The sequence below is a fragment of the Strix uralensis genome, chromosome 3 (assembly GCF_047716275.1).
Source record: "Strix uralensis isolate ZFMK-TIS-50842 chromosome 3, bStrUra1, whole genome shotgun sequence".
Taxonomy (NCBI): Eukaryota; Metazoa; Chordata; class Aves; order Strigiformes; family Strigidae; genus Strix; species Strix uralensis.
The window spans coordinates 26,885,276-26,898,239 of NC_133974.1; the positions used below are offsets into that span (position 1 = coordinate 26,885,276).

The 12,964-nt window shown below is 38.6% G+C and overlaps 1 protein-coding gene across 1 annotated transcript; it reads right to left on the bottom strand.

Moving 5' to 3' along the window:
- Positions 1-744: 744 nt before the first annotated feature.
- KLHL31 (kelch like family member 31) lies at positions 745-12,856 on the bottom strand. Its single transcript, XM_074861737.1, has 3 exons — positions 12,584-12,856; positions 9,098-10,301; positions 745-7,225 (listed from the first exon to the last, which is right to left on the bottom strand). The coding sequence occupies exons 2-3, from the start codon at positions 10,267-10,269 to the stop codon at positions 6,493-6,495; spliced, it is 1,905 nt and encodes a 634-aa protein (XP_074717838.1). The 5' UTR covers positions 10,270-10,301; positions 12,584-12,856; the 3' UTR covers positions 745-6,492.
- Between the last annotated feature and the right edge of the window lie 108 nt (positions 12,857-12,964).

Here is a 12,964-nt window from a genome sequence, read left to right on the forward strand (position 1 = left end):
GAATTTGTAATAGCTTGATATGTATTCATTCATATTCACTTTATTAATCTTCATATTAGCTTTATTAACCATAGGTATATTTGCTAGCGGTGATTTTTGTGGTATTTGTGGTAATCTGTAATAGAGAAGTTTAGAGGATAAATCCTTTGTGTCCTTGTGTATTACGGAATCCTAAGAACCCACAGTCATGATCTCTGCATAGCTGCAGGCTGGGTAGTCCTTCAGGTTATGACATCTGGCAAATGCCAAATCACTCTTTGAACCAAGCCCTTGGTGTCAAAACACAGGGAACGCTTTTTGGCATCTCAAACCTCTCATTTGTGGCACAACTTAATTGCTCTTCAGAATTCGGACCAATTTTTTTCCTTGAAATGTAGATGTTTTTATTTTCAATACTGTTAGTCATACAATCCAAATGAAAACATGTTCAATTGCTAATCAGACTTCTGATTTATCATGGTTTCTTGTTAGGCATTTTGATTACAACAAATGACTGGGAAATTCATTGTTAAAAAGCCAGTTGTTGTCCTTGTAATAAAATGAAAAAGATAAAAGTGGCTCCAGTGTCACGCTGTGTAGCTTATTGTGAAGGTGGTTTGACAGCCTGGGTGTAACAAACATTCCAGTTAGCTGATATGAAAGCAAGGATCAGCATGGGGCTCACAAAACAAAGCATATTTCAACTGCAACCAGGCGTTCGTCAGAGAGTCTCGCAGTTTCCAACTGATTTTACAATAAGAATAATTTGTTTGCGTTGTGTGTTGACAGTTTTATTTAAAGCATACAATGAAAAATACCAACATGCTGTTATTCCTCTTAACGACAACTGCTGCACTACAAATTTTAATTTTTAAGTAGTAACATTCTCACATTACACTTACAGAGTTTTTCTGTTGAAATATGTTCCCTTGTGTTATCACAGTCCATCCTTAAAGTGTATAATTAGAAAACCTATTTGTATAAGCAATATGTCTAACACTTATAAGCCAGGGAAATGCTTTACACAAATAAGTTATATTTTTAACTTTTCATGTTGACAAAAAAACTGCCAAGGCAGCAACTAGTGTAACATCCAGTGTTATCTAAATGTGTATGTTCCCATTCTTACCGACAGAAATCGACTATGTATTCCTCGTAAGTTTACTAATTGCTTATAGTTTTATTAAAAATTTAATTTTCACAGAGACAACAATGAACTCATACTAGTCTTTTGCATGGCAAAACTCATCTGGTATTTACTGAATCTCTCACACAAGCTATATAGAATTGCATGTTTTTTCCTTTATTCTTTAGGGAACTTCTGGGAACAGAGCTCTGAACAGTGTCACACTTGCAAATGAGAACCAGCAACTCATTTTTCGCTCTTTTTTTTCCAGCAGGCATTCCAGAATGTGTCATTTTCTTTATTGTGACCACCAGCAATGTGATTTTTTAACTTAGATCCACAGATGAGTTTTTATGTATTGTTGACATCTGTGCATCTTCTTGGTGCCCTGTGAGTCACTCAGTTATGGATAAGAGAAAATAAAAGGGACAAGAGATCCTCCTCTTGCATGAAGGAGTCGAAGTATAAATCTGAGCATTACAATGGTTTTGATTAGTTATACAAAGTAGGTCTTTAACAAAAGGATGAGAAGATTCATTGCAAAAAGGTCAAGAGACTATAGTAGGACTATTGGCTTCAATAGCATTCTCCAAGCAGGTGGATTCAGACTTTGAAAAAGATCTCCCAGCTTGGGTAAACCCAGGTTAAAATGGATTGAAAAGTCAATTCAACTGAGAATTCAAGTTACAGGCAATTGAAAATTGAGCCTTGATTTTCACAAGAAAGGCTGGCCCATCTCAGTTACGGAACATAAGCAAAGTTGCTTATGGAAAGGTGTGTGTTGAAGTAGGTGCTTCTTTCCAGCATGTATTTCTCAAACATCCTTGAGAACTGGGAACAAAATCTTAGTCTACTGACTGTTCTAAGGGGCTCCACCTTCCTCTTTCTACTATCTGGAGCCAATTGCATCTCCCGTCCTGTGTGCTGCACAAAAACCCTTGGAGCATACATAGGAATTAATTGAGCAGCCACCCCAAGGAAATAATCCTTATGGGGAAATCTAGTCTCAAAAATATTTAATGTGCCTGCATAGTAAGTGGGTAGTTGAATGGTGATATTGAGGATCAGGCTAATACCTTCATGTCGGCTTTCATTAGACATTGATGTTTGTCTGCCCATGGATTTAGTTCTTGTATTTTAATTTTCCAAATATAAACCCATGAGAATAACTGTATATAGAGGTCCCACTGAATTCTAGAAGTACGCATGCTCATACATATATTTGTGTGACTTGGATTTGCAACTAGAATTACCAAACCCAGCTGCCACTAGGGAAAAACAGCCCCTAAACCCATCATGGGTTTGGAAAGAGTTAAAACTGTAAGATCAACTAATCAATCTAGGTTTCAAGATAATATAAAGCATGGTGTTATCCAGTCATTTAATTCATCACATACTTTTTCCTGCAAGAACCGCCATTTAAAAGTCTCAACACAAAGCACTTTTCAGCACTTCATTAGCTTTGGTTTTTGCTAATTTTGTCTGCTTCCCTTTTTGACCAGCTAGAAGTTGTCCCTTAAGCTTACTGGACTCTTGACTGATCCACAGGTGATCTTGTGGGTTAACTTCAGGAAGATATTAAATGATCATGATCTCATCTTGATTAAGAACTAAGCACAACATCTTCCTTTCAGCATAACTTTCCAACAGTAAGTTCCTCCCTCACAACCTTGTAACACACTCTCCCATGCACCTACACAAGCATGAATAAACAAGAAAACAAAACATTATCAAATTGTTTCACTCACAGACTGAAGAAAACTTATTTTTAGATTTGAATTCCTTGGAAGCACAGATGTTGCTGACTATAAAATGAATTTTGAAGGTAACAGCATTTTTTTTTTTTACTATTAGTATAGCATTAAAGAAGATCCCTGTAGTGTTTTAACAATCTGCATCTAGAGTTAGAAGCTCTCTGCTCTACTTAATATTGCCATATACAGTACTTCCTAAACTGCATTTTTAAATTTCTTTTGGGGATATACAGTATTTCAAGTTCAAAAGAGATGTTGTTATTAAACATCTGGAGATTGAAAATACGATACTGGACAATGAAAGAACACTGTCCCGTAAAACACAACATACAAACCATTTTTCACAGTTCTAACAAAACAAGATTGTACATACAAATGTCACAAACAGCTCGAGTACATTGGTATGATCAAAATAATATTAAGTCCAGCTGATATTGTCACATATTAAGGGCCAAATCCTGGCTCAATCCGCAGTTGAAGCCTAAACAGATGTTTAGAAAAAATAATATAAAGCCACCCTGAAGTCCTATACTGATAACAATAACATTTGTTAATCTACCTAAGACTTTTGGCCTGAAGTACATACCTAATTTGTGCTGCGTAAGGAACACATGGCCAGTGGTACTTGGCTTCTGTCCTAGGACATGTCCTTATGGATTTGTTGTGGCCAAGGGCAGTGGAGGCTGAGGAGCAGTCTTCCTTCTGGGTATGACAGTTTTGGCAGGCATCTATATCTACTGTTCTGCCAGAATTTGGCCAAGAGTTCAAAATCCTGTACATCTTATTCAGTAGTCCCACTGAAGTCAATGGAACCTTTTTGTGAGTAAGATGAAAAGGATTTGGCCCCCAAAGTTTTTAACCCTTTAAGTAGTAAAAGAGTAGTTTCATTGCACTTAGCCCATCATTCACAAATAACTTTCTACTTGAAAACAGAAGATGGTTGTTAATGTATAGGAAGTGTTGGCTCACAAAGAGGAAAGCGTGCAGCAATGTCTGACTACTCATTTTGGAACTGCATTCCTAAAGGGAAAAAGAGACACTTGTATATGACAATTTCATCCAATGTCTGTCTGAGGCCAAAATAATTGTTTCCTCAATTCCTAAATACCATCTTATGGGTACCTAAGAAACACTAAGTAACTGGAGTATGTATACAATTATAAATGGATAAGTGTATGTGTGTCTCCACTGGACAGGATGGATAGGCAATTTCATCTAATAGTATTAAAATTTTACAAAAAAATATTGGAGCTGATGGATTTTTCAAAGGGATTCCTAAAGACTTTCATATAGTACACATGATCATGACTTTGGGAAAAGAGAAATTTTGCTGTCATCCACAAGAAGCTTTTGGTGACTGGAATGGGCAAGAACAGCATTTTCGTATTTAAACCAAAGTAATCTTACTCTGTTACACAATTCCATGTTTTGTTCTGTACTGTGGATTTAAATGATTATTAATTTTAATTAAACAGGATAAAAGATAACTATATGTTAATTAAATTAATCAAAACTGTATGACTGCTACTCTGACCAAAAGTCATTGCATTGCAGTATATTCTAATAACATGAAGCATTCAAAAATAGAATTTGGGATTTTAAATTGTGTAGTCAGGTTAGTTAGTGGATAGAGTTAGAACTGGAAAACAGAACTGAGTACCATGGAGTTTAATCCCAACCGACAGAGTGAATCACTTCATCTCTAATACTGTGTCACGCTCATGCTGATGCTCAACATGTAGCTGCAACAAAGCTACAAAGAGCAGAGCATGAGTCCTGAAAATGCTTGCCTCAACAACAACCTCTGCACTTCCAGACAATTTTATAGTGTTCCCCTTTTGCATGAGATAAAAATTTGGCTGCCTTATAAACATTGCTAAGAGCATGCCTTCTCATTGGCACCAGAGCCTGGAGGCTGCATGTGAAGCCTCTATGAATTGGTTAAGCTGAATGAACTTCTGCCCCTTTGGTTATACTAAATCATTTTAGTTCCTTGTATTGTTTCTTTCCTTCCCAAACAGAATGATGTAGAATTTTGTGCTGACAGCAGTCCTTTGGTATCAAATTCTCAGGGGACATTATGAGCTGCATATCCCTTTGGCTAAGGGTATAGGATTAGGTTTCATGCTTAATTCCCCCACTGCATGCTGAAATTAGGAAGAAAAGTTCTTGGAAGGTAATCTAGGTTGAGCAAAGACTTCACTCTCTTCACTGGGGAAAATTCATAGACTTCGACAGGTACAGCATTAGCCTAGCCTTTGGAAAAACGTGACTAAAACTCCATAAATAGGGCTTTAATGAAGGTTTCAAAAGGAGATCCATAATGGTCTGCTCAGGAGAAAGTTACTTTGGGTAATGTTGTGCTTACACCTGGTAAGAAAGGTATTAAGGTATCTCTTTGTTCCCATTAAGGAAAGTCTCTTTGATTTCATCCAGTTTTCCTATGGTTCACTGTTTTTGACACATATATCCTACTCTTCAAGGCAGATTCTGCAGTCTTTATTCCATCTTTATTCCTCACTCCACTGGTTATTTGCCAGAATAATACTGAGTAAGAGAGATGTTCTGTGCATCTTCTGCATCCTCAGACACCATCAGCCCTTGGTGTCTCCTGGCATGAACTCAGCTTCCAGGTTTTTCCCCTGTTGTGGCAGCTCCTAGCTCCTTGCATTGGTGAGGACCTTCTCAGATGAGAAGATAACACAGAAGTACATTCCTACACAGATGGGAAGAGTAGGAACAGGAGGAGACATCCTGACTGGCCTTCATGCCTTCCCCCTGGAATAACAGGAGAGTCTCCCTGGCATGAGGAGGAGGACAGGGCAGTGGTGTGCTCCTTGGTGTACACACAGGGGTCAGGAAAGCAATCTGTCACCCAAGGTAGCCCTTGGGGCTGGCCCATAGCACTTACAGGAGCTAAGATATTTTGTGGATTCAGGTCTTGAAAGCCATGTTACAGCATTAGATATGAGACTTAAAGGGTTTCATGGCAGAAGATAGGGGTCTTTCTAACTTCTGAAGAAGAAAACATTTTGAGAAATTTTTTGTGAATACCACTGCCCTAAAAGGAACGTATGCACATGCTATATGCTATATTTTTTGTTGGTTTTTTTTTTCCTTCTGTTTCTCAAAATAGAAAATGCTTAGAAAAGAACAAAACTGATCAATAGTAAGATGACTTGGCATATTTCTGATATATGTTGAGATTTATTACTAGAAACATTTGACTTTCATTTTGGGTTCTGAAAGCATTTAAAACTCAGTATTAAAAAAGCCTCCCAACAATCTTCTGAAGAAAGTTTATCTCTATTTTACAGGTAAGGAAACCAAGGCACAAAGAAATTAAATGATTTGCCACAGATAGTACAGTAGGTCAGTAGCAAAGTCAGGAAGAGAATGAAATTCTGCAGTCATGGGTTAACTCTCTCTTCCTGCTAAGAAAATTAATCTTATCCCTAATAAGCTGCTTCATGCCACCTGTATTAAAGATCATGAAAACTGGCCAATTTGCACTGTTAAAACTGTTGCCAAACCAATGATTTTTTTCCATATATGCACAAAAATGCTACTTAAAGGGTTAATTATACTTCTGTGCTGGTAAACATTTTTACTTATTGCTGGTTAGACCCGTATTTAAATACTGACTGGGACCGAAGAAACTGAGCTGGCCCTGGACTCCCTTGTCTTGGTGTTGGGCATGGATATTGTACAACAGGATACGCCCACAGTGGCCTCAGGCAGCTCATCTTCCTCTGTCCATTCATTGAGATCTGGGTTATAGCACTGAATGCACTTCTTATATTTTTTCTCTATTTCGTTCCAGCCACCCACTAAGTAAATTTTCCCATTAAGGGTGGAGGCACCAGCTGTACTAACTCCGGTTTGAAGCGGCGCCACATAACTCCATTGCGCCGTGTAAGGACTGTAACACTCCACAGGGAGAACGTCGACCCTTTCAGCTCGCCCCCCCAGCTGAGACCCACCCATGACGTAGACCCTCTCCAGAAGTGACACTGCACAGTGCCACCCCCTTGGGGTGCTGAGGCTGGACTTATCCTGCCAGCTATCTTTGCTGGGGTCGTACATGCACACCGAGCGAGAGTAAGCATTATTAATGTAACCTCCTGTCACCAGGATCCGACCATCCACCACTGCACTGGCGTGGCAGCACCTAGGCACCTCCAGGGGTGCCTTCATCTGCCACTGATTAGTTGCAGGCACATAGCATTCAACTGAGGAGAGGCACCCCTCAGAGTTGCGCCCACCCACTGCAAAAAGGAGGCCATTGAACACATTTAGGCTAAAATGGGTGCGCCGCTGATTCATGTTTGCCAGGTGAATCCAGGTGTTGAAACGAGGATCATATCTGAAAGCATTAAAAAAAGAGGGTAACTGTCTCACATACTGCTCTGCTAAATTCTACAGTCCTGTCTCTGTCCCACTACTGCTGCAGGTGCAAAGTTGCTAAAATTTTAGTTATTAGCCCATTAGAAGTCAGTGGAACGAAGCTAGTATTCCTGGTTAAATTTCCAAATAAATTTAATTTTTGATTAGAAAAAAATCTGTGTCATTCAAACCTGGTATTATTTCAGTGAAGTAAATCTGACTCTTCTATAATTTGATTTTATGCAATAACCTCATTAGAATATTGGGAAGAGATACTTTCAACATACAGTAGAAATTTTAGAAGTTTTTTTGCAATTTACGCCTACAGCAAAGATGTCAAAATTTACTCAAAGAGTTTTAAAAAATGCTAGGAGGTGATTTATACTTGCATCTTTTTATTACTTTCTAAATGGTAAGTATTCTTTCCCTGCCACTCATATGGAGCAAGTTTTATGTGGAAAGAACATCTTTGTTTTCTAGCACCATTCCTACCTGAAATAACATTCTCTGTCCTTGACATCTAAATGAGCAAATTTGAAATAGGAAATAGCAAATTATGACTCCTGAAGGAGCTGAGTGAGGTACATTAGTAGGCTCATACATTTCTTCTGTTGCATGCTGAGAGGACCAGACACTCACACCAGTAAAAGATTGGTAAAAGTAAAAGGAAAGTAAATACTAATTGTTAGCTCTCATTCAGCATTGTCATCTGCAGCTCTGAATGCAAGTCCACAGACATACTGATGTGACTTGAGGTTAATGGCAGAACAGGGAGCAGAACCCATTCAGCTGTGGACCACGAGGATTCCCCCACCTCCTCCCCACAACCAAGGTGTGCACCGAGCACACAGCTCCTTGTGAGAACGTGAGGCATAGCTTAAAAGCAGAAGGTGGGGAGAGCATATGTGATATATTTTTACGACAAAGTGAATGACATAATAAAATTGATCTAGAGAAGGTTCCTCAGTCATTAACTTTGTAAGCTGGTTGATGTCCTCAGGAGAAGTTACCTGAATGTGCCTTCAGGGATCAGAAAAGGAAACATTGGTATGACTGTGGCTGTGTAGTGCCATTGCATGTCCATAGTCTGTTAGTCAATAAAAAGCTGAGCTGTCTCACCTCCAGCCTTTGCTTCAAGGTATCGTGTGCTGCCGGCTTTTAGGCTGAACTATTTAAAAACTAGTACCACCCATCTAGCTATTGCATGTTAGCCTATGCACTCTTCTGACCTTGCTATCACCAGTGCAGTCCTTGGATGACTATAGGTAGGAACTGTAATATTTCAGAAGCGAGGTATTGTTTGATGTATACTGTAGAAGAGAAATATAGCCTTCAAGAGACGGTGACATTGTTTCTAAACTCTTGATAAATAAAAAAGCTGAACGATATGAAATGCAGTCTAAAAGTTGTTGAAAATATGGTGGATGGTGCATAGAAAGTCAAGATTATAATACCTGAAAGGTGTTTTTGAGAACTTTCTGTAAGGCATCAGAAGCTCTTGAAATTTAAAAAGTCTCACCTTGTCTGATTTGGTACATTTTAGTGGTATCTTACAACATCCCAGAACTTCCTATTTATGTTCCTATTTATTTCCTCCACTCGGAGTAAGTTTTCTTGGTTTTCCTCACTTCTCATTGTGCATGTGTAACCATGGTGAAGTTTTTGCATAACTTCAGTTGCATATTTCTGTTCATTCAAACTTTAAAATAGAATAGCATCCACACCTCCCCCGCCCTGTCCCCTTTCTATTTATCTGAGCAGTTCATGCTGCACATCACAAACCAGCTTGGTCTATCCACCTGCATTGTGTGGAATAGATCTCTCCATCCCTTTTAAATAAATAACAAGTTACCTGCAGAAGTTGCTGACTGCATGCTTGGCTTGGTTCCTGGCATCATTCTGGTCTTCCCCACCGGCCACATACAGAAATCCATCCATCACTGTGACACACTGATTGAAACTTTTAGCGGGCATTTCACTCAGCTTCTTCCATCCATTTTCAGGATCTCTGTATAAGATGTCTCTGCTAAGAGACTTTTCTGTTAGAGCAGGGCGTCCCCCAACAGTAACTAAGACTCTGAAACCTCCACGGATCCTTGTTCTTCTGGATTGAAGTGTATTCTGGTGATAGGGAAGCAAATGATAGTTCATGGCATCCACTAGGAGCTTATGGCAGTCTGCATCTTGCATCATTCTCGGCACAGTTTGAACATAATTGACAAGGTCTTGGGCTGAGATGGTACCAAAACGGATGTTACCTAAGAGATCGGCAGCAAACTTTACTCTTTTTTGGTCAAATTCCAGCCATTTTATTGCAATCTGGAATGCAACAATTTCAGAAGGTAACTGCAAGTCGTCATCTGCAAGAAGTTCATTAATCTGATCAAAAGTAAGTTTTAAAAACTGATCTGTTTCTGAAAATTCAATGAAGTTGTCTCTAATAAATTTGTGTGCTGCTTCCTTGGTTGTTTTTAGTCCGTATGTTTCTGCAATATTGGCAACATACATACAATTCTCAACACTTATTTCTTGGATTAGAAAATCACAGCACATCTTTACAAGGGTGTGAATCTGTAGATAAATTGCTGTGGAAATAATACTACCTATTGTATAAAGTGAGAGAGTAAGTTTTCCAGTGTAAGCATAGGTGATAACAGTAGCTAGACCCAATGGGGATACATCATTGAGGTCTACTCTTTGAGTGGATGGATCTTTCTTTAAGATGTTGTGAAAGTAGTCACTGCTTGAAGCCATCACCACCTTATGAACACTGAAGGATTTGGTTTTGGTACTGATAGTCAAGTCACAAAGAAAATTTTCTTGTCTCATTCTGCTTAGACCTTCCAAGAGATTTGGGCTATATGATGGGTCGGAAACTTCAGATGAGATGCAGCTGAAACCATTTCCTCCATCTAAGAGTCCATTCAAGCCATTTAGTTTACTGAGGGGGCCATCTTCCACAATGATAGTCATTTCATTGATATCTGCTTTGTTCTTTTTCACATTCTTCTTCTTAGGGGCCATGACTGCAATGAAATATTACAGCCAAGAGCTTGCTAAAAATAAAATTAAATGTTTAGAGATACACTGCAGTTGTGAAATTTAATAGCCATGTGATTATGCAACAAATCTAACCTTTGTCAATACATATAAATGCCACAAAACCAAAACACACAGGATAATCTATCTTTCTAAGAACTATTATACTCTCCTAGATTTTAGTGTGGCTGCTTATTAATAACAATCAATATGCAAATTGTGAAGAATACATCTACAAGTAATTCCTTTTTTTTTCACCTACTATCACCACATTCAAAGAGGTAAATTCTCTAAATGAGTTTGCCAGAGTGTAAAATTTTGTAAATATATTTTTAAATCAGCCAGGTTCTAGACCTGAATTCATTAGTCTGAATTAGCACAGGAAAGATACGGGGCCCCAACTTTGTTCATCCTTACTCCAGGGCTAGTACAAACTTATAGGTGAGTTCAGAATTTGACCAGGAAATACTGAGTGAGAGAAATTCTTAAAGAAAAAAAGCAAGATAAGATATAAAGAGAAAGTGAATTTTAGTATGATGTCACATTGATTTTAGATTTAGGATCTGCTCCAAACTGCTTCCAGGTTCTTGTAACTTTTTATTTTTATAGACTGATGATATTCTATTTCCCATGTCTGATTCGCAAATATTTTCTACTCATAGCACACTTTGCTTGCTTTTCAATATCAGTAATTTGAAATTTATAATCCTACTTTTAGGATTTTGTGGAGATTTAGGGAGAAGAGATGTCTAGCTTTTATCTGAAAAAAATGGCATGCAAACTCTAGCAGGACATGTTATTTCAAACAAGTTCTTTATGTGTGAAGGTAAGAATTACTCCCATACAGTTATGTTAAAACAGGTATTTGAATTATATGTATCAACTCTAGGCAAGTTCCAGCTCTTGATGAAGAGCCTCGTTTTTGTCAAATGCAATGTGAGACGGCCCCTAAGTAGTTTTCAAAGGAGCTATTTCAAACAAATATATGTTACACAAATATACCTTGAAGGAAAAGCACTGATCTTCAATTACACAGTTAAAACAGAATTGCTGAGATCAGCATTCAAATAGATTCAAATATAGCATTTATCTCCAGTATATCCATTGATTTTAAAATAATTTATACATGCTATTTTCTTTGTGATCCTTGCGCTCATAAAAACCAGAACATTCAGAAATGCTACTTAATGATAAACAATTGGGATTATTTTAGATAATAAAAATACTTCAGTAATATTTCAATCTAGAATCTCAGCACATCAATTTTTGCTTAAGCACACAACACGTAACAAAATGGTAATTTAATTATAGAAAGGAATGGTTGCTGCCTGTGAGCACCAGGATTTTTTTGCTGTTGCTGCTGGGTGACGACCATGTGCAGAGCAGGCGAGGGAGAAGGCCATGTGTGCCCAAAGTGTCAGTGTCAGCCCGCGCTGACGTGAGCTGCGATCCCCGAAATGTTGGTGTGCCAGCGCAGGGGTCAGCTGCTGCCCAGCTCCCCCTGCTCCGGCTGCATTCCAGGAGCTGCATCTGTTGAGACCTATCAGAGTCACCTCCCAGAATAGCAACCTCCCAGCAGCTTGCCATTTTAAGACAGGTTCAATCGAAGGTATAGCTGATGTTTTAGTACACTTGGTTGTTTAACACAACTTTTGTTGCAAAAAAACTATGATATTGCAAGAGTCATGATTATTTGTTGGCACAGAATAAAAGCAAAACAAAACTTCTGGATGTCTTTGTATGTTACCACATAGTTACAGCTTGCATATTAATAGTCACAACTTAATAGCTGGCAAGGACATATTCTTTTGGCAGTCATATTTGTGTTTCTAAATATTTTTAGAGACCTGTAACTTAAAAATTTTAATACACACAGCACTTAATGTTTATTGCCTCACTGTGTCATTGCAGAGCTCATTTAAATATGTGACATTTTAAGCTCTCTGTTCAAAAATGTCCACTCTCCAAAGTTTTTTCCTGAAAAATACTTTTCCATCAGCAGAAATGTCACCAGCTAGTTTAGTGTATAAGCACGTAAGTGACAGGATATGCAAAACCATTGAAACAAATTAAACTATCCTATAATAAATTTAAGTTACTGAACTTTGAAAACCCTGGATGGTTTGGTTTTCTATAGCCGTTTGCCTTCACCTAATTTATTTAGCTTAAAAACAGATCATGCCAAAGGACACTCAGGGTCCCAAAACAAAGCATTCAAACAATCAACCTCCCCCCTCCTCCCCTCTTTAAAATGTTATCTTCTAAGCACTATCAAAGTGAGAAGTTGAAAACCCCTTACCTTCCTCAGAAAATGTTGTCCCAGAGCTGTCCAAGAAGCTGTCAGTGAAAATGCCTCTTCCTTGGAAAATGAGAAGACAAAAAGAGAGGAAGCGTGGTAAAAAAGAGAGAAAAATCAGAGGCCACTTGATAAGTCCCAGCTTGTGTTTCCAGTGTGACGCTTTGCTGTCACAGCAAGCAAAAGAGACCGGAGCCTGTGCTCGGGTGCTCTTTAAAATGACCCCTCCTCTCTGTGCCTCGCTCCCTGCCTCTGCCCAGCCATGGAAGCTCAGCCCAGGGAAGCTACCTGGCCTCCGGAAACTAGGCGGACAAGCCTGAAACCTCCAAATGCACAGATACAAGGGAGGAAAGGGAGGTAAAGGTGAAGACAGTAGATCCACAG